At 42.2% G+C, this 27213-nt stretch overlaps 2 protein-coding genes across 7 annotated transcripts in view; one reads left to right on the forward strand and one right to left on the reverse strand.

Moving 5' to 3' along the window:
• LOC111155611 (cell division cycle 123) overlaps positions 1-1972 on the reverse strand; it is a 55850-nt gene extending 53878 nt beyond the window's left edge. For 2 of the 3 annotated variants that reach the window (XR_002641151.1, XM_022515876.1), the window contains exon 1: positions 1649-1845. Coding sequence is in view for 2 of the 3 variants with exons in the window: in XM_022515876.1 (XP_022371584.1) it covers positions 1649-1722 (74 nt within the window). In the remaining variant the exon portion in view is untranslated. Of the gene's footprint in view, positions 1-1648 lie in introns of all 3 variants that reach the window. The other variant, XM_022515877.1, reaches the window with a different exon arrangement.
• LOC111155612 (nudix hydrolase 5) lies at positions 1943-26740 on the forward strand. Of its 4 annotated transcripts, none has more exons than XM_022515880.1 (10): positions 1943-2008; positions 13013-13120; positions 14370-14437; positions 18613-18662; positions 19872-19979; positions 21231-21344; positions 21945-22046; positions 23551-23559; positions 23694-23747; positions 26499-26740. In XM_022515880.1, exons 2-10 carry the CDS (start codon positions 13058-13060, stop codon positions 26606-26608), a joined length of 678 nt encoding a protein of 225 aa, XP_022371588.1. In that variant the 5' UTR covers positions 1943-2008; positions 13013-13057; the 3' UTR covers positions 26609-26740. The 4 variants fall into 4 exon arrangements, with proteins under 4 accessions (XP_022371588.1, XP_022371589.1, XP_022371590.1 ...); XM_022515881.1 differs by lacking the exon at positions 1943-2008 and adding an exon at positions 2026-2209 and having other exon boundaries at positions 21231-21326; XM_022515878.1 differs by lacking the exon at positions 1943-2008 and adding an exon at positions 2074-2209.
• Positions 26741-27213: the final 473 nt, after the last annotated feature.

The following is a 27213-nucleotide window of genomic DNA, read 5'->3' on the forward strand; positions in this document are numbered from 1 at the left end:
GTTTATTCTCCGTTCTCGGCTCCCTATGAATGGTACACATCCTAAACTTATTTTGCTTCAGTGGAGCTTTGATTAAATCCACAATGTAACAACAAACAGCATTTCTGTGTGTTTACTACATGCCAGAAACTGTGGCAAGCATTTAAAATATTTTATCTCATTTAATTCCCATGACAATCCTATTCCTTTCTCAAATTCCAGATGGGGCTTAGAGAGATTAAGCAATTTGGTCAAGATGCTGGTGGAACCAAAATTCAACGCCAGGCAGATGGCCCTGATTCCAGTATCCTATTCCTAACCATTGTGCCCTACTGCTGAAGGCAAAGGAAAACTACGGTTGCAAAAGGCACCTGAACAGAATGCAGGTCAGTTCAAGTGAACTCTGTGTCTGGGAGGTTCACAGAAATACCTTCTCTTACACCAACACAGATAACTCTAGCATCATCTCAGACCCAAAGCCCATTTCAATTACAAAAGGTGACAAAGACTGGGATATACTAAGAGAAGATAACTTCTCTATTAAGATGTACTGTCCACTGCTGCTGTTGAAGCTCTTCCTTTCGTCTTAGTGTGACTTTCAACCACCTTCAAATGCAAAGATGATCTATCTTCCTTCAAGCTGCTCTAACCTCCAACTAGAAGCAGATTCTATGTATGACCAACAGGATGAAAAAGAACTGTCCTTTGACTAATCTCCTTAGGCTCTTCCAATCCCTTGGGATTTCAAAACCATTTCCCTCTCTGCATGCACACTCTGCACCAAGAGGACAAAATGAGAAAAGGACAGCTGATACCTAAATACATGACAATCAAGGCTTAAAGGGCGACTGGGCAAAACACAGAAAATCCTGTCCATGAATATGCAGTTCTTTGTCAATCCTTCTTAGTGAGTGAAAGCCTACTCCTTCATCATTCTCCAGGTGTTATGATTGCTTTTGAACATTTGGGGGTATTCTCCTAGCTGCCTTGCCTCTGTTACCTTGAATGACTCCGTGAAGGATGAAACAGTTACTCCTGTTTGACCTGCAACCCAGGGACGGATTCCCTGTTGTAGGCCAGAAAAATAGAAACCAAATACCGTTCTATTCCTTTTCCAGGGATGACTTTCTCTCACAGTACATTACCAACATAACAACATATAACTACACTAATGTTTCCATGCACACTATCTTATGGGAGCGTCGCAACAGAATTCCAGGAAGTGTCTGTATCACTGTTCTCATTTTACATCGACTGAAAGCAACTACGTCCACCAGCGGGTTGGTCGGTGGCAAAGTCCAGACCACCCAGTTTTCCTGATCACGTCCCCTCTCTGACTATCCTAACAGCAGTGATGGTGAACTCCCAAGCCTTGAACTATCCTAATCCACCAGTCACCTCCGACCTTCACTGAACCACGACATGCCCTTCTGCCTCCCTTAACACACCCCCTGAAGGAACACGAGGTACAGAAAACAAGGATCGACTTCATTAAACCCCCCCACCACCACCACCACTGAAATATCACTAGGAAGTCGAAATCTTGGCACTGGTGCTCCCATCCGATCGCTAGAAGGCCTGCATTTTTTTTTTTAATGGAGCTAGGACTCGCTCAAAATGTCGCAGTTCCCTTTCGCCTATCGGCCCGACGTAACCCCTCCTGTCTCACCTCTTGATCGTAAGGCTTCGGAACACTGGATACCACGCGGAGAACTGACAGTGCAGGACATGCTCCTTCTTCATCCTCCAGCTGCCGCCGCCGCCGCCTCTCCCTTTCCTTTCAGCACCCTCCCGGAACCCAGGTCTCCCGTCCCGGAAGTACCCGCCGAGCTATTTTGGCTCAAGGACTCTTCCGGTCCATATAGTAAGGGGGTGGGGGTCTAAAAGAGAGCGAGGAGCGTCGCGGGGCGTCCTTTCAGTATTCACTCACACACGCACACACACGCACACACACAAAGTGTTCGCGTCCCGAAAAAGGAATTCCGGACGTGGTAAGAACGAGATTCTAAGACGCGCACCGCCCCGGAAGGTAATTGTCTCATGCAAGGTTACGGGCGGGGGATTCTACGGGTGCCGGGAGGGGCCGAGCGCGCATCCTCTTATCACCGCGAGGTGCAGTTGTGCCTGAAGCAGTAGCACCGGGTCTTCTGAGATTGCTGCCTCGGATTCGTGCTTTCTTCTCTCGTCCCCTTCCCCAAAGGAGTACCCTCCCCTTCACCCCACACTTGGAGTAGGTAACTGGGCGCGGGCCAATTCTGTACAGTCCCCTCTTTGGGGACGAGGGAGGGAGTACTTCTGGTGCGTGCCGGCAGCCGCACGCGCGCGTGTCCCAGTCTGCGGACTGGGCTCGTGTCCCGGAAAGCGAGGGGGCGACCGCCGCGAAGGCGCGGAAAGGAGGGCCAGTTTAGAGAAAACCTGAGACTGGGTAGAAGAGCTTGGGCTCGGGCTCTTCGGTGCAGAGAAAGCAGGAAACACCGCAGTTACCTGTTCATGTGGGTGCGGTGGTTGAAGCATCTGCAAAGGGGGGAATGGCACCTCTTTTTCGTTCTTGGAGGAGGATTTTGAGAGAGAGGGAGAGAACCCTGTCCGTCTGCTCCTGTGAAGGTAGAAGAGGAGAGAGAAATTGGGGGGAAACCGGCGAAAGGGGGAGAGGTGACTCCTTTGAGCGTGAAATTCATTTATCCCAGCCCTGCCAAAGTAGCAGCCTGGAAAAATACAGCCAGATGGTATCAGTAGCTGGGCCATGCTGGAATCGTAAGACTGGAAGAATTCTAGTCTAGTGAAATTTGCAGTATCATTCTTTTCCCTCCTCTTTTCTCCATCACTGTTATTTTCCTTATTCCTTCCGTGATGATGTATCAGATGGCGACCAGACAATAGAATATTTTAGAAGTTCACTTTTGTTTGTTTCTGCAGAAGAATCAGATTCTAGCTGCTGAGTAAATTTGACTTGGGCTTGTCCCAGTCACGTCTGTCTAAGGGCACACATTTTAGGTACCTCGTTCAAACGGCACACTCTGGTCCGTCTGAGCAGTTTTAGATTAGAAAGAGGGGGGAACCCCACCTTCTACAGGCCTCTTCAGAAAAGTATTCATTAGGATAATTATAGGATCCTCTGCCTATTTGGAGTTAGAAATTCCTCCCCCAAAGAGCTTCATGTTTTGTTTTTCTCAAAAATGTTACTGGCTAAGTGGTTTAGTTGGGAGGATCATTTTTAAAGATACGTTTTTCAAAGCAGGGGTAAGTTACAATGTTGCAGTGTATGCTGGGGGAGGGGCGGCAGTAGTTTTTCCTAAGGATTTCTGAGATCCAGGATTATGTAGTGCTTTCTGTTTCGAGGGGGAAATGAAGCAATATTCCATAGATGTGAGAGAATTGTGCCAGACTGCCAGATCTAAGGGAAACCTAAAGCTGAATGGAGCAATCACTCCAGATGTTCGTTTTGATTTGACCTAGGAATAAATAGGTTGCTGCTGAAGGAATTATTAGCATTGATGAGGCGAATTAGGGTAAGGTATTTTATGTTGTAGATAGGAATTAATAGATGTATAGAAGAAAGTAGAAACTGGGAATATAGTCCTTCTGGGAGGAGTAATATGTTAACAGCCCAGGAAACTTGAGTGTAGAGGTAGAGGCAACTGCAAAGCATTAGTACAGAACTGGTTATTTGTAGAGAAGCAGCCAAGTTTGTAAACTTAAATATAAACACTACAGGGACGGAATTTGTTACAGATGTCTTTTATTTGAGCTATATACTTTAAGTGAGTTTGGTTACTTTTTAGTATTACAGTTGATTTTTTAAGTTAACTAGTTACACATTTAACTAGCCTCAAAAAAATCAACATTACAAACGGATGCTCTTTGTTGTGAATGGATACAGCTAAATTCCCTTTGATTATTTTATAGCCACCATGTTTGTCTTTTCTTCACTTAGCCATGAAGTGTTTATTCTCAAGTTTCTTCAATAAAACCTTTACAACAATGGAAATAGTTGCTTTTTCTCATGCATGCCTAAAAATATCAGTAGCTAAATGATTGTGGGGGAGGAGGGTTATTGTGTAATTTTAAATTAAATAATGGAAAACATTTCCTGCCCTAAACCCACATGACTAATCCTTCTAAATTAATACTTCCATCTACCTGCTGGTTTTATCCACTTGGATATCATATCAACATCTCAAACTCAGTGTGTCCATATTTAAAGACTGTACCACCCCTTTCTCCTGAAGCCCCAAAGTCCTTTAAGAACTTCTTCTTGGAATTAGCTTTGAAAACCCCTTCCATAGACACTGGTTTAGGACAAGTAATAAAGTTTCATATGCAAGGAATTAAGTCTGTTTCCTTGCCACCGCTACCACCCTAGACCAAACCTATGGTATCTCTTGCTTGAGCTATTGCAAAAGGTTCTTTACTGGTCTCATTGTACAGCTGTAACCAATTAACCCTCCCAAGGGTAATTAGTCCACAACCCAAACTAAAAGTAATGATTATAAATCACCAAGTAGCGTCATTTCAGGAAAATGTTACCTCTCTGACCATCCAACCCCACATCTGCCAGAAAAGAAAAGAAACTTGGTGGCTTTCCATAACTAACAAATTACAGGAAGTCTTCGGTATCTGAGGATAATTGTCAGCAAAGGAGAGTTCACTTAAAGTGGATCCATTTGAGATGGATACCAAAATTTTGCCATAAGTGGTACAAAAGAAGGAATGATCAAAATATCTTTTAAAAAATTAAGTTTTTAAAATTTTTATGATTATAACCAAGACCATTAAATATACCTATCCCAATTGATTACTTATTTATTATAAATCACGTGGCTTTTCTGTGTAATTATTCTGAAAGAATGTGGAATGACATCTTGGACAGGCCTAAGCATTTGATGCTTGACTTACACAGTCATAAAGTTATTTTTGCAAAAATTAATCCTCTCCCACTTAATTTCTTTCAAAATGCCTTATTGGAAATATCTCAATCCAATTATTAAACTGTTCCAACTGCCTGACCTTGGTCAGTCAGAAGCTTTGCTTGTGATTTGAGCTTCTACACCTTTTATTTGGTTGAACGTAAACGATGTTTACAATACTCAACTTTTATCTGGGAGAGAGTCGCCAGCATGTTATTTCTTGATTTTTTTGCTTCACTTTGCAACCTCAGCAAACCGTAGGGATTCCAGTATGGTAATAACTGAATAATGAGAAGCCTGAGTGCAAACTCTGCCCCCACTTAACCTGAATTCAGCTGTTGTTACTAGTACTGAAATACCCAAGATTATGAAAAAAAATCATTTTTCTTCCTCCCTTCAGTGGGGAATTTTTAAGTGCTATCCCCAAGAGGCGCTTACATAGTAGAAAGAGCTTGTGGCATGCCCGCGTTTTGGGGCTCTTTATTTGCCCGCAAATTTGGGGGAGGGGGCAGGCATCAAGCCAAATCTGTGTAAGCCCTTAGAAATGTGTTTGCATATGTTAACATCACCCATCATGTGGGGTTAGTTTGCTGGGGGTGGGGGGGGGGGGCGGAGATTGAGAACCACAGAGCTTGCCAAACTCTACTATAGTAATTTCTCAACCCTTCCCCTAATTCGTGTTTGTTTTTCATGTGGTTCCTTCCTGAAATGCTTTCCCTGTCTTGGTGTCTAAATCATATCTTAATATCAAAAGGCCTCTTAGTAGTGGTAGACTTTTCAAAGTCTACTACTTTCCCTGCCTCCCAAGTGGATGTGATTTGTTGCTCACTTAAAACACCCTGGTACTGCTTTATCTCTGTAATAGGCATTTACCATTCTGGTTCCTTGCGAGTCCAACTATGAGGTCCCCAAGGGCAGGATTATGGGTCAGTTTGCACTGTGTGTGTTTCAAACATTTGAACTGCCCCTCTCATAAAGTCAGTTAACCTCCTGCCTACCACCGTATGGCAGTTCTAAGAATCCTGTGATATCTTCCCTCATGAGACTTTCTGGTGCCGTGGAAAAATACAGCTAACATATCATAGACCTTCAGTGTTCAGACCAAATGAAAACTACGTAAAACAGATTATGTGAGTTAAAACAGACGAACACAACATTATGTACACGGGTATTATTTTAAGTATAACATGTACATCTTAGCAGCTTAGCAGCAAAATGTAAATGACTTGAAATTCTAGCTAAGGAATTGGATAAAATTTACATTACACTTTACTTTCAAATCTGAAAATAGGATGGAGTCAGCTAGGAAAGCTCTATCACAGTCACTGAGACAGGAGTGTTCGGCGTGCAATGGAGCCTTGTTTCTTTCTGTACTGCCTTACTTGTAGGGACCAGTCCCCACATGGCACCATTTAGCTTCCAGTTTTGAAATGTTGCTAAAAATAATATTCTTTTTTCTGTTTCAGTAGTATTTTTGAGATGCTTTTATAATCTTGAACATTTTGGGAATCACAGAATAAAGAAATTATTTTGAAATCACCCTTTAACCACATTTTTTGGTTATTTACACTGTCAGCAGATTGCTTCAAAATACTGTTGCCTCTTGGGGCTGATTGCATTCCAATTACCCTGGAGAGGCTCAGCCCTGCTTCCCACTTTTTTTTCCTTTTTTGTAATTTATGTCTGTAGTTTGTTGTCTTCCTAGCTCTCTAACAGTCTAGCTTAAATATTTTTTTTAATACAATCTGTTTGAAACAACTGTTTATAGCTTAACATTTGCTGACCAAAACTCCCATCTTTTGATTACTGAGACTGGTATAATAGAGTTTAACTAAACTGGTTAAATGATGGATCATCCTTCAGAATAGTACTTTTCCACCTTTTGACCATCAACAATCCCTTTTACAGTCTGGAGGAGGCTATAAAGAGATAAAGATAAGGGGGCCTAGCAGATAATTTCAATGCCTTAAAGTTATATGTAAATCTGAAGGAGCTAGTGGCCCCTTTTGCCCCTATATACTCACCTGGGGATGGGGGATGACCTCCATTTTGTCTAGACTTTCTGGGAGTCCAGATTAGGATCCCTTTTAACGAAAAGTTACAGATGATCTAACTCTTCTTTTACGAACTTCTGGTGGTGTTCAGCCTTTTGAGGCCTGCAGTTCTGTTTTTAAGAAGTTTGGGTAGGCATCAGAAAAGTTATTTGGAGTCAAAAAATACAACTTTTCAAAAGGAGGTCGAAATTTTACTTAATCCAACCATTTTGCATGTAAATTTCAGATTACTTCGTAAACTAAATGGGTTCCCTTGGTTGCCTAAAAGTTTCTCTCAAGTGACAGAATTAAGAGCAGAGGAAATATGCTTTCTGTGATGTATATGTTCCTAATAGAAGGAAATGGAAATCTGGAAGATAAAAATCTAGGTAGAGAAAGTTCTTTTATCTGGTTGTAGAGACCACTCAGGCAATGACCAGTAGCCAGCCTTTGATTTAACCTGTGGTTAGTGTTCCTCTGGATCAGCAGACTGCTTTGATTACCTAACGATGTAAATTATTTGCCATATGTAAACTAATGCTAGTTAAAAGTTTACCAGGAATGACTGCCTCTTTTGTTACACTATAGGCATATAGTCACTGTGCTAAATGACTGTCTATAAATATGCACATAGCTTACTGTTTATTTAACTTTCTAGCGTCTGTTCAGACGTCACCAAATCAAAGGAGGCTTCCCTGATCACGTTCAACTTCCTCTGTAAAACTTAAGAGTCTCTAATGTAAATTTTGTATATTCCTCAGTTTTCTCCCCTTCCTCCCACCAGAAAGTAAGCTCCTGCTAGGCAGGGCATTTGTGCAGTGCACTACTGCATTTCCAGCACTGAGGACGCACCACACTGGAATTCCAGCCCCTCTGCCACAGGGTGCTCTAGCCAAGTTACCTAAGATCCAGTCGATAATTCATTTTTTATGAACATTAATACAATTTGTGCATACTTCTTCATGGTTAAACGAGTGTGAAAATGTATACACATTTCTGTCTTCATTAAGTGTTTTTTATTTCTTTAGCATAAAGTCATTTCTTTCTTCCCTAATGCCTCAAGTTTTACTTTTTTGCCAAAGTTCTTACTGGAAATTGAATTCCTCGGTTTGCCCACAAAATAATCTGCAGGCAACAATGTTGATTAATCTCATGATACAACAGAAATACATTTAATTTTACAACAGAAATATATATTGAGTATCAGGCAAAATATACACCCAGTGGACAGTAAAATGATCACTTGGGTACAGTAATGCCATATATATTATTAGCCTGTTGAATCCAAAGCAAAGCTCCATGAAGTAGTCTCCTAGACTTGGTCAATCTTTGGATCTACTGTGGCTTTCAACAACCCAACTGTTTGTCTCTTGGGGATTTTAAGACTGCAGAGGTAGTGGTTGTTAATTGAGATGCAATTCACATACCATAAAATTCACCTTCTTAAACTGTAAAATTCCATGGTTTTTAGTGTACTTGCAAGATAGTGCCACCGTCACCACTAAGTTCTAGAACACCTTTCATCAAAAAGAAGCCCCATACCCGCAAGTAGTCACTCCCTATACTCTCCTTCCCCCCCCCATTCCCTTGGCAACCACTAACTAATCTGCTTTCTGTATCTCCAGATTTGCTCTTCTGGGTATTTCATATATATGGAATCTTACAATATTTGGCCTTCTGTATCTGGCTTCTCTCACTTAGCATAATGTTTTCAAGGTTCATCTATCTTGTAGCAGGTGTCAGTACTTCACTCTTTTTATGGGTGAATTGTGTTCCATTGAATGGATATACCACATTTTATTTACTCATCAATTGATAGACATTTAGGTTTCCACTCTGGGGGTATTACGAATTATACTGTGATGAACATTTATGTAAAAATTTTTGTGAGAGTGTATGTTTCATTTCTCTTGGGTATATATTAGGAGTGAAATTGCTGGGTCATATGGGAACTCTGGTTAACCTTTTGAAGACTGTTTTCCAAAATGGCTGCAGCATCTTGCATTGCTTCCAGCAGCATATGAGGGTCTCAGTTTCTCTACATCCTCATTGCCACTTGTTATTCTCCACCTTTTATTATAATCACCATAGTAGGGGTGAAGTGTGGTATCTCTTTGTGGTTTTGATTTGCCTTCCTCTGATGGTTAAAAATGCCAAACATATTTTCATGGGCTTATTGGCCATTTGTATATCTTCTTTGGAAAAATGTCTGTTTAGGTCCTTTGTCTATTTTTAATTAGGTTGTCTTTTAATTATTGCATTCTAAGATTTTTGCATATTTCAGGCACAGTTCTCCTATCAAATTTGTAGACTTTTTTTCCCATTCTATGGGTTGTTTTTTTCTATCTTGATGGTATCCTTTGAAGCACACAAGTTTTTAATTTTGAGGAAGTCCAGTTAATATGTAGTTTCTTTGGTTGTTTGTGCATTGCGGATCACATCTAGGAGATCATTGCCTAACCTACATGAAGATTTACACTTATGCTTTCTCTAAGAATTTTGTAGGTTTAGCTCTTACATAAGTTGTCCATTATGAGTTAATTTTTATATACAGTGTTAGGTAGAGGTTCATTTTCCTTTTTTTTTTCTTCTGAAGATCCCATCTACTTAGCACAGGAGCGCAAGTTGGTGGGGGGGAAGAACAGAGAGAGAAAGAATCGCCAGCAGACTCTGCACCAAGTGTAGAGGCCGATGCAGGGTCAGTGACCCCAAAATCATGACCTGAGGTGAAATCGAGAGTCAGACGCTCAACTGATTAAGCCACCGAGGCACCCGTGAGGTTCTTTTTCATTCTTATGAATGTATGTATCTAAGCCCAGAACAATCTCTTGAAAAAGGCTATCCGTTACCCCCCTTGAGTGGTGGTATTCTTTTTTTTTTTTTTTTTAATTTATTTAATTGACAGAGAGACAGCAAGAGAGGGAACACAAGTATAGGGGAGTGGGAAAGGGAGAAACAGGCCTCCTGCTGAGCAGGGAGCCTGATACGGTGCTAGATCCCAGGATCCAGGGATGGTGACCTGAGCCAAAGGCAGAGGCTTAACCCACTGAGCCACCCACGCTTCCCAAATGGTGGCATTCTTGTTGAAAATCATTAGACCATATAAATCTGTGGGTTTAATTCTGGACTCTCTATTCCATCAGTTGATATGTCTGTCCTTATGCAGGTACCCACACCATCTTGATTACTATGGCTTTTATAGTAACTTTTGAAATCAAGAAGTGTGAATCTCTTTAAAACTCTGTGCCAAGAAAATTTTGAAATTGAGTTTAACTAAGTTAGTCAAATAAAGACAAGTAGACAAAGAGCTATTCTTCAAAATAAGTCTAAGCAGGTCCCAAACTAACCTAATTTACTTAGGAACAGAATGGCTGTCTAGACTTACCCAGCCAGATTCATTTTACTCCTTCCTTCATTTATTTATTTTTTAAGATTTTATTTAGTTATTTGTCAGAGAGGGAGCACACAAGCAAGGGGAGAAGCAGGCTCCCTACTAAGCAAGGAACCTGTGGAGGACTGGATTCCAGGACCTTGGGATCATGACCTGAGCTGAAGGCAGATGCTTAACCAACTGAGCCACCCAGGTGTCCCATCTTCCTTCATTTATTCAGCAGTAATTTTAGGGAGTTTCTATACCAACACAACTGTGAGCAGTGTTGAACACTGGACAACATAAAGAAAAATCTAACGTCGAGGAGATGGCTTTGGAAATTTCATCCCAGGTGGGAGGTTTTCAGCCAGAGCAGTGATGGTAAAGATAGGACACTTTTAAGAAATGTTAGAGACAGAATTTTTAGGACTTACAATGGGTAAATTATAAGTTGGTGAAGGAGAATAAGGGATTGGAGCTATCTCTATTTCTAGCTTGGGGGTGATAGGTAGATGGAGTAGATAGGCAGATGGTAAGGGAGTAGACTGCACTGGGCTGAGTAAGTGCACACAGTGGTATCATCTGTTCTTTTAAGAAGTCTAGCAAGGCAGAAGAAGAGAATAGGGTTGTAAGAAGGTTAAATGTGTTTGTTTTGTTGGGTGTGTTTTAGGATGGACGATACTTGCCATCTGAGATAAAAATTGCAAATGTGATGTTACTACTTTAGGTCTCAGAAGAAACAGAGTGGGGTGCCTGGGTGGCTCAGTGGGTTAAGCATCTGCATTCAGCTCAGATCATGATCCCAGGGTTCTGGGTTTGAGCCCCTCATCGGGCTCCCTGCTCATCAGGGAACTCCGCTTCTCCCTCTGCCTGCTTCTTGCCCTGCTTGTTCTCTCTCTCCCTGTCAAATAAATAAATAAAATCAAAGAAAGGAAGGGAAGGAAGGGAGAGAGCAAAGACACTCTTTCCTCCAAGACATTTGTTAGGATAGTTGATGTTGATGGTCTGTATCTTCCCTGGAGCAAACATAGCGAACGTTAGGAGGTACAGTAGGTGAGGGAACTACAGATCTTAAGAGCAGTAAAGCATTGGAGTGGCCATTGAGAACTGTAGAGAGAATAATGAGGAAATAGAAAATAGGAATGAAAAAAGACAAGACAGAGGATCAGTTCAGGAAGTCTAACAGCTAAATATCAGTTCCTAAAAGAAAGAACAGAGAAAATAGAAGGGAGGAGATTATCAATGAAATATTTCAAGAAAAGTTCCCCATAAAGAAGCACAGTATGGTTCTCAGATTGAAAGGACCCGTTGACAAAACAGGGGAAGGGGATTAAAGGTACAAACTTACAGGGGTGCCTGGGTGGCTCAGACTGTTAAGTGTTCAACTCTTGATTCTGGCTCCGATCATGATCTCAGGGTTGTGAGATCAAACTCTTGACAGGTTCAGAGCTCAGCTGGGAGAAATCTGCTTGAGGCTCGCTCTCTTTCTCTCTCTCAGTCTCCCTTGGTCCCTCCCCTACTCATACATGGTCGTGAGCACTCGCTCTTTCTCTCAAAAGTAAATCTTCAAGAACACAAAAGATACAGACTTCCAGCTATTAAATAAATGAGATACCGGAATGCAATGTACAGCATAGAGAATATAGTTAATAATATTGTAGCAAGTTTATATGGTGACAGATGGTAGCGAGATTTTCCTGGGGATGACTTCATAAAATATATAAATGTTGAGCCACTATGTTGTACCCCAGAAACTAATAAAATATTGTATGCCAACTATGCCTCAATAAAAATAAGAAAGGGCCCATTTGAGTTCCCAATACAATAACATCAACACAAAGACATGAATAACTACAGGTTTCCAGAGAAATAAAATAGGCTCCACAGAAAAAGGATTAGATGTCACAGCAGCCAACACAAGACAACTGAGCAAGGCCTCCATATTTCTGGTAGAAAGTGATTTTCAGCCCATACTTCTATATGCAGCCAGGTTAGTCAGTCCACTTTGAGGGCAGAAGAAGATTTTCAGACACTCAGGGTATACAAAACAGGAGAATAAGCCAAGTATAGAGACTGGAGTAGTGTACAACACGTGGAACGGGACGGGGCCTGCTCCTTCCGCAACAGAGCTGGTGCTACTGGCCAACTCATGCACAGCTGTGACTTCGATACATGTTGAAACTTTAAAGTGAACAGGCCACAACATGAATGTGTTTCATTCCACTGAGCTGCACAATTTAACATTATTAAAATGGTATATCCACTTACCACAAGTTTTTAAAAAAGATCTGTGGGAGGTAAAAACAGGCAGCTCATGGAAGTCTTACAGTTGAGCTGTCAAAGGTAGATAAGGGACAGCAGTGAAGGGGTGGGAATAGAGAGTGGTATACAATTTTTGTACTGTTTCCTCCTTGGAAAGCTTTTCAATTTAGAGTCAAAAAATCCAAGAATGTCTGTGTAAGTTTCAGCGCCCACCCAATAAGAGCTTAGCTAAGGGGAGCTGAATCTGACTAGGATGGCTTGAGGGTTCTTCCCTGGGTGTTTCCTGGGGCCTTGGCATTTACTTTCCATCTGGGACAGTCCTCCCAGGTTCACGTGAGAAAAGTGGCTTTGACGACGTCAGAAAAGTTTTTCACCATTTAAGTACTCTGACTGGTGGCCTCTGGACAAATGTTTAATTCAGAAAAATAAATGTAGCCTAAACAAATTTTATTATCTTCCAGCGTGAACTTCCCGCCTGAGGACTATAAAGACGAAGTAGTTTGAAAATGGAGAACCAAGAACCAGCGGATCCTCCTCAAAATACCAAACAGTCTATTATTTCAGAGGAGGTATAAATTGTTTTTCACTTCCTTTTCTCCTCTCTGCACCCCCTTCCCAGAGCTGAGTTTAAATGAAAGTAGGAACTGTTTGTTTCAGATGCTTGTATTTAATTCTTTTGTGTGTATATTTAATTCTTAAAGACAGTTTCTTAAACATTGTTCCTACTCCCTTTTTAGGACCAGGGACATTTTGCCCTTGTGTGGGAGCAATAGTATGTCTCGGAATGATATGCACTAGTGAAATGGAGGCTGTCTTTAAAGTGGATTTTGGCTGTTAATACAAAAATTCTCAAAATTTTATTAAAAGTTTCCCTGGGTAGAAGAATAAATCATATGTGAGTTTTAGGGTTTAGACATTTCATACTTAGGTATCACATCACATCTTAGTTAGCTTAAACATATCTATGTTTAAGAACAGTAACAATCTAAGTTGTTAGTTGTAGTCTGAATTCCAGAACTAATGTTTGTGTTATTGTTATTTGATTTAGCTTTTAATAAGTCTCTTTCTGCAGGAACCATTGCAATGGATAAATTTTAAGTCCTTCACCTTGGAACTCTGACCTTGACATCTTCCTACAGTTGTTTACGATTTAAAAATCTTTCCATGTTGTCTGTGAATAGATCTGCTGATAATTATTAGGTTGCTGCTGGCCAGAAGTGAGAGATAGGATAGTGAGGAAAAGGCTACTGCTTTATGTCCACAGTGAATCTCTCCTGTCAGTTCAGTATAGTGCCATAGGTAAGTTAGTCCAGGTAACGGAAACTCATTGTCTAGGGAGAACAGTCCTGGGCCACCTGTCTTGGATGGGGTGGGAAACCCACGTGTCCCTGGAAATGCAGTTGTTGAACATGGTTTCCTCAGTCAGCCTCCCGGTGCAGTCGCTGACCATAAACCACACTGATGAGTCTCTACCCACTAACCACATGTGTGTGACGAGCGCCCAGCTCAGAGGATAGAACACTAAGTCCCCGAAAACCCCTCACTCCTGGTTCTCCCTCTCCACTCCCCTGCACCCCCCAAGAGTTTTTCAACTATCACCTCTTTTCACCTCTCAGGATCACTTCCAAAACTCCAGAAAGAAGCTGAACCACCCTTCAGAATCAAAACTTTCCATACTTTGAACTGAAAACCTTCACATAACTACTGGGAGGGATAGGGGGTCATTGGGAGGGCCAGGCAGAGAAAATCTGAAAGAAAACAAACCTTCTAAATAAAATCCTCAGTTTGAAAGTCTCCCAATTTAATGTCTCCTTTTAGTTAATTTCAGAAGGAAAATGGGTCAAGCTTGAAAAAACAACATACATGGATCCTACTGGTAAAATAAGGTAAAGGATTTTTTTTCCCTCTTGTAAAATGCACAGTGTTTGGGTTGTCAGTCGGGTCTCCGTTTTGCATTTGGCATAAACTCTGATAGTGTCCTCATTATAAACTTGGTCTTAAATGAAAAAATTTATTTCAGTGCTTTCCCATTGTCAGAATGTCTGGATTGCTTATAATCTCTGAATAAAATTACACTGTCAGTATGTTATAACAACTAATCAGGAATTGATTTTTAACACCATTCTCCCTGAGGAGGTTTGTATGAACCTGAAATTTGGGGCCAAGCCTCACTTAGGCTGATAAAGCAGCAGAATAATGAACCATCCAGGCAGCCTCCTTCCAGTCACACCAATTTTTAATTTGTAAACTAGAAGGATTAAGGAGAGGATAGTGCTGGGTTTGAAGTAAAACTTATATCCTTTACACCTTGCTCATGGAAATGGGAACTGGTGGTTGGGGAGGGGGAGTTTTGCAAAAGCATTTCACAGTATGTGCCAGTTCCCATGAAACTATGACAAGACACCTTCGACCTAAGTGATCCCACTCCTGACAGTGTGGAGTTACGTTTGTGCCTGAAAAATGTTCATCAAAATTTAAAAAGACAACAAATTGAAAGCACCCTAACCATTTTTAAAATTGGGAAATGACTGTAACAGTGTACCGTAATAAGAGAATACGATGTACAGTATGAGGGAATATAGTCAGTGATACTGTAACAACTTCGGTGACTACCCTTGGTGTGGTGAATATTAATTATTGAGTCACTGTGTTGCACACCTCAGATACAATATTGTGAGTCAATTCTTCAGTCTAAATTCTTCAATCTAAAGTGGGAAAATAATTTTTTAGTGTATTCCTTTGGCAAAATCTCTGCAGTCATCTACAAGGCAGATTCTGAAGACAATCTAGCAATATGAGAAAGGTGATTAAGTTGATAACAACATAGGAAATGGTAGATATGTGTTTTAAATTCTATCCGTGTGTGTGTGTGTATGTATGTATGTATGTATTTATAAGAGAAGGCTAGAAGGAAAACTGGCAAAATATTAGAAGCAGCTGTGTAGTAAACCTTTTCTGTTTCTCCAATTTTCTGTTTAGAAATTTTTTTATATTATAATTAACTACCAGAAAAAAATGTTTAAAAATAGATTAAGCATTTCAGTGAAATATAAAAAGGAATGAAGTGGAATGAGAAAATACAAAAATAGAACTAAATTTAGTATCCAGATTACATGATATAAATTCGTTAATATAAAAAGTCCATTTGCTAAGTGATCAGGTAAGAATACGGGTTTCTTTGTGAGAAAGTACATCTACATTCCGTGTGAAAGTACGCGGACTTGCCAGTAGTAACTGAAACCACTTTAATTACATTTACTAAACTAGCAAAAGTATTATTAAGTGCCAGTGTGAGAGCTGCAGAAAACTAAGCTCTCCATAGCACTATTAAATTAAAACCTCAAAGTAAGAAAGCTAAGCACACTGCAGTCCATCAACACAGGGGAAGCATACAGAACACTTATCTGATGTGAGTCTGATGGGTGGAACTAAGTAGGAAATTACTAGTGGGTACAGAAACACAGTCCAGAAATGTGGCCAGGTCCCAGGCCTCAGGAACACAGTATGCTCAAATATGCTTGTATCTGTGAAAATGTAGACAGATGAGAACCCAGTTGGTAGTGATACGGTTTGGCTCTCTTTTCCCTATAAAATTGTTTAAGTGTATAACAGATAAAAACCCTTAACACTAATTTATCAAAAGAGTACCTCTTGGTTTGTACCAACTCATCTCTTCACCTGACTCCTTTTCCTCCGTCAGCATTTCTGAGTCAGGGATGTGCATCAGAATCATTTGGAGGCTTTTTATCACATTACTCTCATCCAGGTCTCCCCTCCAGATTGCCTGTCTCAGTAGTTGAGGCGTGCACCCGAAAGTTTACGTGGCCTGTTACTGCACGTTCACCTCCGTTCTCACACATAGGCATCTTCCCATGACTTCCAGGGAGCTTTTACAAAACATAATGACATTTCGTACTAGAATGTCAGGCTTTGGAGAATGAATCTGGATTTTCCCATAGGTCATGATGAGTAAACTTATGAAATGTTTTATCTGTTACCCGATACATAAGCATGTTGGTAAGGATGAAATAGCAGCCCGAAAATCCTTTGTTCCACCATATTATTTGTGGATTAAGATATGGAATTGATTTGGTGTAAAAACTGCTGGCAGTGTGCCCCTTCATGGACTTTTGGGACAGAGCCAAAGTCTTCATTTGTTGCCATTCCTGCCTCTTGTGTTTGTTGACTAGGCCAACAACATATTACGGGAAAACAGGCTTTCCTATAGCAAAGACTCAAAAAACGGAATAACTTAGCTAGAATCAGAATTCTAAAGCTATAAGAAGCTTTTGAGATAACTTACTCTTAAGTCCGTAGCTTTACAACTGAGAACAGTTACAGGGAGTTTGTGGCTATGGGGTTGGCTGGTAGGCAGGCAGAGACCAAGATTTTCTGACTCAATCAAATGTCTCTCTCAGAGTCCCTTGAAGATGATTGGAGCTTTTGTAAGGCATTCCTGGTCTGGATTCCTTATAAGTGCATTTATATTTCCTTGCTGATTTATGGCTTGTTACTGGTTATTTTACTTGATCTTAACCACTATAATGATGGTACTCTTTCTGTTTCCCTTATTCCTAGTGTTTTGGGGGTGGTACCTTCAGTTTCCTCAGCACTGTCTTCTTCAGTCTTTACAACTAACCTTAAGAGACAACAGAGAGACCTATGCCAAAAGGTGTTTTGTCTCCTGCAACCTGTATTTACTGATCAGAATTGCTTGTTGGTTGGCTTCTTGTTACTAACCGGAATGTTGGGCAGTTGTGAGTTGTCATAATAGCATTTGGTTTTCGTAGGTTCGTTTTGACACATTTGCCATTAAAATTTGAGTATAACACCAAAAGATCTACAGTTTACAGTAAGAAAGGTTTGTTTGTTTTTAAAAAGATTTTATTTATTTATTTATTTGAGAGAGAGAGAGAGAGAGCACAAGCAGCGGGGAAGGGCAGAGGGCGAAGTAGACTCCCTGCTGAGCAGGGAGCCCGATGCAGGACTTGATCGCAGAACCTGGAGATCACAACCTAAGCCAAAGGCAGAGGCTTAACCGACTGAGCCACCCAGCACCCCCAGAAGGGTGGTTGTTTTGTTTTGTTTTTTTAACTAGAGTGAATATTTGGATTTTTTTCCGTAGAAATTTGGCACAGTCCAACCCTTAAGGAAGAGCAGGTCAAAAGTGCGAGGGCCCCTCTGGGCAGCTGATCTCCTCAAACCCACTCTTCTGTGGGGAGGCAGACCTTGATGCCTTTCTTACCCTAGTCTCCAGCACCACTCACATGTCTTATTTCTCCTAGATCCAGAGGTCATCTGCTTCTTCACTCCCATCTGCTATTCCTTTCTCTTGAAGGGACAAGAGAGTGAAGGGGAATTTCCCTCATATGCCCTTCCCCTTCAGACACAATTACAGCAATAACTAGATTTTCAGGACAGCATTCCCCAGAAAGAAACAGCTACTCAGGGAAAGGGAGCAGGAACTTGTCACTACTCATCTCACTTTTGACTCTGTGGACCATTTCCCCCTTAGGTAAGATAGATCTCATACATGCAAAAGAGAGCACTTACCTAAATGTAATAATTCCTCAATGAATAAATGGAATGGTCCTGCTTTCTTCAATTGTTATTTTAGGTAACATGTAAATAACAGCTCAGTAGTTCCTATTGTACCAAATACCCTCTCTTCTTAGAAAAAAGTCTGGACTTTTCATAGGACCGTAATCTGCACACTGCTCAGTAGCTTTGCAGCTTAACTGCTCACCTGTGGATTTATGACCCAGCCTGAAATACTTCCAGTGAACGATTTGAAAAGCAGCTCAAGCGAATAACAGGCCTTGTCTTTAGATAGCACTCAGAGGGTTAGATGTAGGGTGGCACATTTTCTTCAGAAGAATTTTCGGAAGCGACAGGAAAGCACAGTGGGCGTTTCCTATACCGATGTGTATGGCTGTGGTCTTCTTGATTATCATTGGCACACTTGCATGCTTTGCATTTGAAAGTTCTGGTTGTAGACCAAAATCCCAAGGACATTCCCCTCTGTAATACCAGTGATTTTTTTTCTTCTCTGCCTGAACAGAACTTGGGAAACTGTGAAACGTACAACCAGGAAAGGACAGTCGGCTGATGGTAGGAGTGCAAACCTGTTACAGCTCTTCATGAAGGAGGTCACCGCGCATTATTGCCGGAGGCGGGGTTCTTTTTACTTTAACCAAGACCTTAGAGCAGTTCTCTTCAATTATGATCTTTTATCTTTAAACTACCTTTCCTTTTTGCAGTGCTACATGATTAAATCCGGCTGTCTCTTTTTTTGGTTTACAGATTTATTTATTTAGAGAGAGAGAGCGTGGCGGGGTGGAGGATGGAGTATGGGGGCAGAGGGAGAGAGGGTTTAAGCAGACTCTGTGCCAGTATAGACCTTGATATCACGACCTGAGCCGAAACCAAGAGTCAGACGCTTAACCAAATGCACCACCCAGGCATCCCGATCAGGTTTTCTTTATAAATAACTTTTGCCTCCTGTTCGTTCTTCTCCGTACAGTGTTCTGAGGGGAGGGTATACGGATATTTATAGCCAAATATAAGTCAGTGTCATTCGAAGCCACACACCGTGTCTAGATAGGACTTTTAGAAATCCTTTGTATTCTGTTCAGAGGCCCTAGGTGAAAGCCTTTAATTTGGAAAAATATTTGGCCCTACATTATGATGGACCAGTTGCTTTATAAATTGATGAGGAAATGGAATTAGGAGAAGACTGTTCTGTTCATTCATTTCACTGTCCCTTCCAGGCATAAATAAATGCTTTGACTGCTAAGATCCTGAAAATCATCTCTGGTCTAGAGGAAGTTGGGCAGTAGATCTCTGTTTCTCCCTTTCATTTCGTTGTCTGTTTTTACTGGAAATTAACAGAGTGGCTGCCTTAGCTGCTGTTTCTGCCTGCCAGGATAGTTGAGGGCAAAGGGGTAGCCAAGAGCTCCCCATAGGCAATTTGTGTTTTGTCTGTGTTTTGTTCTAAAGCCACGTAAAACATTTCCCTCTTGGGAGAAAAGGTCCTTGATCCTAAAACCGTGAAATCCAGTGTAGCTAACATTTACCACAAACAGCAGGATTGACTTGATTCATTCTTTAAAGGAAATACAAGCACAGGGAGATGAATGTCCCTTCAGCCACCCCCCAGCCCCACACCTCCCCCACTCCCATCCCCTGTCTGGCTTGCTTCAGAGTGAGAAATGAGCCTCTGCAGAGGTTAGCGTAGGCGAGAATGTGTCCTTGACCCTGGGCTAAGTGTTCACGGACGTTTCATTAGGGATCTTCCTTGGTCTTATTTCCCGGCCACAGGTGTGGCGGTCATCCCAGTGCTGCAGCGCACGCTTCACTACGAGTGCATTGTTCTGGTGAAGCAGTTCCGACCGCCGATGGGAGGCTACTGCCTAGAGTTCCCCGCAGGTGAGTTTCTGAACCAAGCAGCCGCCAGGCCCAGCACCGAGAACTGCAGTGCCTAGACCCTGAACACCTTTTTATCTGTGCCTGTGGTTCTAAGTAAAACAGAAGCATTCCTGCAGCGAGCTGCCCCATCGCATTCTAGTGGCCTGCTAAGCCCGAGAGTGAGGCGAGGGTGGTGTCCCAGTCGACCTTTCCAAGCCACCTCACAGCAGCATTCTCTCTAGCTTCTCTTTGAGGAATTGCATTTCCCTAATTGTCAGCTGAGTTCATTTTCCATCACTAGTGATCCGTCTCCAACCAGAAATTCACAGTAATAACTAGGTCAGACTCTTAACTGTGTGAATGGAAAAGACATCTTGATCTTCCTCTATGTACACAGGCCAGGGAAATGGTCTTCATTTCCATTAGAATATTCTCTTAAGTTGCACAGTTAAGTTGAGCTATCCAGAATTTGAAGCTGTATATCATTGTAGGACTTAATGGGGTTGTTCCCATCTGAAGAGATTACATCTCATTTATTTATCATTAGCGGTATAGGTTTTGTACAAATTCCAGCCCGTGAGAACGCATACCAACTTTCCTTCTCATTTACCTGCCATTTCACTGAAAAAATAATAACTTTAAAAGTAACAGAATAGGCTATATTTTACTTTTTTGTTGCATTATTTCCTTTCGAGTAAAGTAATCCAAGTTCTAAGGTCCTCCCCACTTGGCCTCCCTGTCAGCTGCCTCAGGTCCACCAGCCTCTCAGCCTTCTCCCTCACATGTGATGTTCATGCCAGCATTTTTTTCCAGGCCCCAGAATCACTGTGCAAGGGAGGAAAGCACACAGGTGACACTGTGACATGAGGAAACTGAAAACAGTGCCAGGCTTCCCAGGCTGGGGCACATAGGTGGGTCTGTCACCCAGGCCAGTGGTCCAACACCACGAAGCCATTTCTCCTCACAGGATTCCGTGGTGTCCAGGCTGCAGAACACGAGTGCCAAGACACTCGTGGAAACAGTTGAGGTCTAAGTAAGACGAACAGAAGGGAGCGGTCGGAACCTACTCGATCTGCCGAGGGCTTTCTTCTTTGCCCTTTTTTTCTTAGAGAAAAGTTCCAAACCTCAGTCAGCTTTACCTGTACAACCACGTTCCACAGTCCTCTGATTCTTCTCAGGTAGCTCAACCGCAATTATACTAGAAGGAGGAGAGTTTCGAAAAAAACGGCTTTCCCTAGCCCCCCTCAAATCACAAATGATTTGAACTTCCAGGTCTCATCGATGATAACGAAAGCCCAGAAGCAGCCGCTCTTCGGGAGCTTGAGGAAGAAACTGGCTATAAAGGTGATGTTGCAGAATGTTCTCCAGGTGTGTATTGCTGTCCAGGTGAGCACTCAGGGACAAACTCTTGAAAGTTAGTGAAGCGTAGATTCTTCTGTGTGTAAAAGATAAGGTAGATGTTCTTTAAGCTCGGGATTCAGGTGGCTTTTGTCTTGGCTAGTTCAATGAAGAGAAATCCTAGTTAGATCTGGTCATCCTCTACACACAGGCCACCCCCTGCAAGGGAGCCACTTTGAGCAAGAAGGCCCCAACGCTAGAGCAAAAAGTGAAATTTGTTACTTTCCCAAGCTTCCCACATCCTAAGCTTTATGTTTTATTTCTTACCTCATCCCCATGCCAAGCACCTCACTAGAATTCTTTTCTTGACATGGTGAAAGGAGTTGACAGCGTGACCTAATTAGTGTAGTGTCTAATTTTGCTCAGACTCACCACACTGAGGAACTCGGGAAAACACGAGTGCTGGCTGCGCGTGTGCTCGGCAGGCCTGCAGCCCTGCTGAGCGAATCGGGCCAGCGGTCACTTTCCTCACAAGTTCTGTGTTAACCAGGAATCATGAGCCCCGTTTTCTTCCAAAGACATTTAAGTAAGGAAACAAGTGGCATGTGACTGGGGTCCGTCAGGGTGACCTGTCGCTTCTCTCCATAGCTGTGTGTATGGATCCAGGTTTGACAAACTGTACCACACACATCGTGACAGTAACTATTAACGGAGATGATGCTGAAAACGTGAGACCTAAGCCAAAGCCAGGTGAGCGTGCGGTGGGTGCGTTTAAGGTGATTCTGTTGCGTTAAATATCATTCAATTTGCTACTGATTTTGGTATGTGACTAGTCAGAAGAATAATGGGCTTGTAGATACTTCATCAGGGCTCCAGGCTTTTTTCCTGATCGTCAGGTGCTTTAGCATTTTTCTTTCAATGCTTTCTGATCTTTATGCTTTATAAAATGTTAAATTACAGTATTTCCATATTTTCTGTGTGGAGTTTATTCCCACTTCGTAATAGGAGCCCCAGGTCTCAATAGTAGACAATGAAAAATCTTCAGAATCACTCATTTCTGGTTTTGTGTGTATTGCAAGCATCCATAAATAATTGTGAGCGGACAGCAACTGACTGTGCACGGGGTTCCATAGAGAAGTGTTTAGGAAATTCCTGGCTCTCTTGTATTTCTCAGCAAGTTTGGACTCGAGCTTTGATGCCTCTGTCCATCCCTGTTGTCTCCCACCCCACTGAAGGCGTTGCTTACACACATGCGTGCGCGCACACACACATCACGTGTCACAGCCGTACTCTTCCATTGCTCTCCGGCTCAGGTGTTCCCGAGTGGTCCAGCCCCCACCGCAGCTGATTTTAAATGCACGGTTCAAACTCGCTAATATGCACAGGACCCGCGGTGCGAGAGTCAGCTGTCCTCGGAGCAGTGCCACTCCCGGGTCTACACTCCAAAGCGCTGGCAGCCGGCGCTTGCACAGATCCTTGCGCCGCAGTGTTTGGGTAGTGGCACTCACAGTACCCAAACGGCGGCCTCTGGCGGGTGCATGGAGAAACAACGCGTGGTGTGTGTGCACAGCCCTTAAGGAGACGGGCCGGCGCGGGCTGTAACGGGATGAACCCTGAAAGCTGTGCTGAGTGCTTCTTGCCGCCTGACAAAAAGGCTTCCGCAGGGGCTCCGGGCTGGCCCAGTCGGTAGAGCGTGCGACTCTTGACCTCCGGCTCACGAGTTCAGGCCCCACTTTGGGCATAGAGCTCACTTAAAAAAAGGAAGAAAAAAAATGTTTTTAAGCCTAAATCTGTCAACTCCACTCATATGAGGTTACCTAAAATCCTCGTATTCACAGAGATATAACATACAATAAGGTCAGTGTGCATGGGGACGTACTACTTAGTGGCTACCGAGCTTCTCTTTGTGAGGATGAGAATGGTGCTGGTAACGGCACAGCAGAATGAATGAATTTAATGCCACTGAACTGTACCTTTAAAAATGGTTAATATGGGGACTTTTGTATATTTTAACAACTTAAAAATACATACGGGTATCTCCTAGAACATGCTTTAAATGTTGCTGTTACACATTTGGAGAACAGAAATGATTTTGTACTGTTGGAATGCTTTTTACCATGTACACAGATGAACTTAGCAGAGACCCAGGTTTCTGCTGAATTCTTACACACTTCTAGTATGTCTTGCACAAAAGTCTTCCAGTGTTTGACTACAGCGGGCCTTGCTCCAACGTCGTTCTTGTGTTTGTTTTCAGGAGATGGAGGTATGTTACCCAGCTGGCAGTGGCTGACCGTGTGTATGGCTTAGCGCAGTGGAAATGGCTGCAGGCATTTTGTGGTGTTCTGGTAGGCCCTCTTATTCTTCAGCTTTGTTTTCACGTGCACTTTGTTTGTTTAGAATTTGTCGAAGTAATTTCCTTACCAAAGAATGACCTGCTCAAGAGACTGGATGGTAAGCATTCTTAAGACTATTCCCCAACTTCCTCAATGTTTCCCCAGCCCCAGCCAGTGGGGCACTAAACAGAACTCCATTTCTGTAATTATATTCCTCCTCATTAAAGTCAAATACCGAAGAAACTGTTGTACAACCGCAGTTCCCCAACAGTAATTTTTGTTTCTGGGTGGCACAGAGTTTGAAAATGTGAGCAGAACATTCTGCGTCAAGTGAAAGCTTTGAGTAGGGTTATTGTTTTGTTTTCTCCTGTGGAAGAGTCAAGATATATTCCTGCAGATTTGCCAAAACTATACCTCAAATCTCTAATCCGTGGCAGTGCAGAGGCCTAAGCAGATCTCTCTCAGCTGATCCTCCTAGTGCCTGCTGGATGGTTCTCTGCAGGGTAGAAGTTAAAGGAGAATTTGACAATATTCCTTCCACAAAGACTGAGGTATATGAAGAGCAAAACGGTGATACAGTGAACCAGACTGGCAGTGTGACCCCTAGGAAATCACTGGTCATGTAGTTCCATCATGTCATTCCCAGCCAGCCCATCTCAGAGGGATTTGATAAAAAATTAAATAAGGTCATGTGGACAAATGTCCTCTGATGAAAAGACAGTAGGATATACTGTACTGGAGACAGAGGCCCAGCTGGGAGGGCCCCGTTTGCTCATTTGTAAAGAAACAGATAGTCTTCCTAATCTGAATGTTTTAAATTTTTTACTTCGAAAAGTAACTTGAAGCATTGTTTGGCCTGAGACTTTGAGGGCTCTCTTCCGCCCCTTCCGTAAGAACCAGTGGCTTACAATTTTATTTGTGATGTCCGTGTTGTTTTAAAAGTAAGTATAGTATGAGTTTCCAAAAATGACTGTGATTTCAGAATTCCCAGAAAGCGTCCCTTCCTACTTTATCTTTTTAAAAACTAGACCTGAGGTAAAAAGCACCAAGTCTCAGAGTTAGAAACACTCACACCGAAGAAAGCCATGGTTTACCCAGAGAAATCTCTGGCTGCCAGTAATGGACAGCACAACTCAGAGTCTTTCGGGTTTGCCTGGGTCTGAGGCTCAGCCCGCCGTGCCATTAGTCATGAACCAGAACACGTTCCACAGCCTCTCCTCGCTTTTCTCCTTAAACAGGAACGAGAGGTAGCCCCTGTCTCCAAAGAGACAGCAGGAAAATTAAATGATAATGTTGGCACTAGAGGGCTTAAATGTTAAATGCTTTATGTCTTAGGGAAATATTCTCGCAAAGAACTTCCTTCCTTCTCCCTCCCACCCAACTCAGCCTCCTTCTAGCCTTAGAGGAGGGGAAGACAGAGAAGAAGAGGAAGGAAGGTAGAGAGGGACAGATCTGTAGAAAGAGGAAGGGGAAGAAAAACCATTTTTCCTAGCTTTATTAGAGCCAAAATATAGTAATCAAACCATTTATTCAACAAGTAACATTTGGGAAGGTATTTTGAGTTGTTTGCTGTAAGAAATAGTTTTCAACACTTACCAAGCTCCCGCTGCGCACAGAGGAGGAGGCCATAACCCTGCCTTCCAGGATCAACATGTCTCTGAGCACGTTCCTAAACGAGTGGCTAGGAAAACAAGTGACAGATCCCAAGTCTGATCACCTCCACCTGAGCGATACAGGAGTTCTCCTTAAAGCCCACTGTACAATGTAGGATTCTGAGACTTCATTCTTTCTTAAAATATATATATATATTTGGGGCACCTGGGTGGCTCAGTGGGTTAAAGCCTCTGCCTTCGGCTCAGGTCATGATCCCAGGGTCCTGGGATCAAGCCCCGCATCTGGCTCTCTGCTCCACAGGGAGCCTGCTTCCTCCTCTCTCTCTCTCTGCCTACCTGCGATCTCTGTCAAATAAATAAATAAAATCTTTAAAAAATATATATATGTATATATCTATTTTTTTTTACTTGAGAGAGGGAGAGAGAGAGAAAGCACCACTGGGGCAAGGGAGACGGAGAAGCAGACAGTGAGCAGGGAGCCAGACGCGGGGCTCGGGGCTCAATCCCAGGACCCCAGAATCATGACCTGAGCCAAAGGCAGATGCTTACTTAACTAATTGAGCCACCCAGGAGCCCCTAAGACCTCATTCTTGCTAGAACTCCAGTCCTGTCATGCACACAGCTTAACTTATGTGTAGAAAATAATGTATTCCCTAGAGGTGGAGAAAACGAATGAACCCCTCCATGAGGGATGGAAGAATCACCACTGAATCACCACTGAGCCCTATAACGAGCTATAAACAAACAATTGATCCACAAACTTAGAATGTTGCCTTTTTTTTTTTTTTTAAGATTTTATTTATTTATCTGACAGAAAGAGAGATCACAAGTAGGCAGAGAAGCAGGCAGAGAGAGAGAGGGAAGCAGACTACCCGTTCAGCAGAGAGCCCAATGTGGGGCTCGACCCCAGGACCCTGAGATCATGACCTGAGCCGAAGGCAGAGGCTTAACCCACTGAGCCATCCAGGCGCCCCGAATGTTGCCGTTTTAACACAAAAATCATCCTGAATGTGTGATCTTCTCCCTTTACACTTTTTTCTTGCTCTTGTCTTTTGCTGGAAATGGAATCCTGCTTATATATCCTTTCATCTTCTTTCTCACTAGAATAAGATCCTTGAAGGCAGAAAATGTCTTGTTTGCCACTTGATCTCTAGCATCTGGCACATAGTAGTAGCTCAGTGAAGACAGACTGTTTGATAAGGGGCATTGTCCTTGATGAACTTCATTATCTAACTTGTGTGCTTTGTTTCCTCTAGCTCTGGTAGCGGAAGAACATCTGACCGTGGATGCCAGGGTCTACTCCTACGCTCTGGCACTGAAACATGCAAACACAAAGCCGTTTGAAGTGCCTTTCCTGAAGTTTTAAGGCCAAAGGACAGTAGCCATGTTTTTATAAGTAAGACCATCAGGCCTCCTTCACTAAGACTTTGTATTCAGCTTAGCTTCCTGGAGACTTGAAATTAGCTTTTTTCATTAAATAAAAGCAATACAGAATACATGTGGTGATATGGTATAATTACAGGTAGTCTGTAGTCTTCATTTAAATGCTAAACTCCAGCAAAGGCTAATGAAAAAGAACATAAATGCAGATACTGTTTTTAATCAAGTTAATTTTTAAAGTTCAGCTGTTACTTATCTAATGTAGTCCAACGTCTACAGGAGTATTTCTAGAAGAAAAATGATCTGAATTCCAAATTAGGTCAATTATTCCCACCCTCGGCCCCCATATAAACTTCTATAACTAGGTATGCAAATAACTATTTACTACATCAGTGTTTAAACAAAGGTTTTTTTTTGTTGTGTTTTGTTTTGTTTTGTTTTTGAAGACAGACCTATACAGGGACTTTCTTGGTCCTTCTATTAATTATCTGCTATTTGGAATTAATACACATCCCTGCAGAGCAGAGAGTGTAAAATCAACAGAGAATAACATCCATGAGAAACAAATATTTATTTACATTTGGCTAGTGT

Source organism: Enhydra lutris, unplaced genomic scaffold (assembly GCF_002288905.1).
Source record: "Enhydra lutris kenyoni isolate GAN:26980312 unplaced genomic scaffold, ASM228890v2 scaffoldscaffold42, whole genome shotgun sequence".
Classification (NCBI taxonomy): domain Eukaryota; kingdom Metazoa; phylum Chordata; class Mammalia; order Carnivora; family Mustelidae; genus Enhydra; species Enhydra lutris.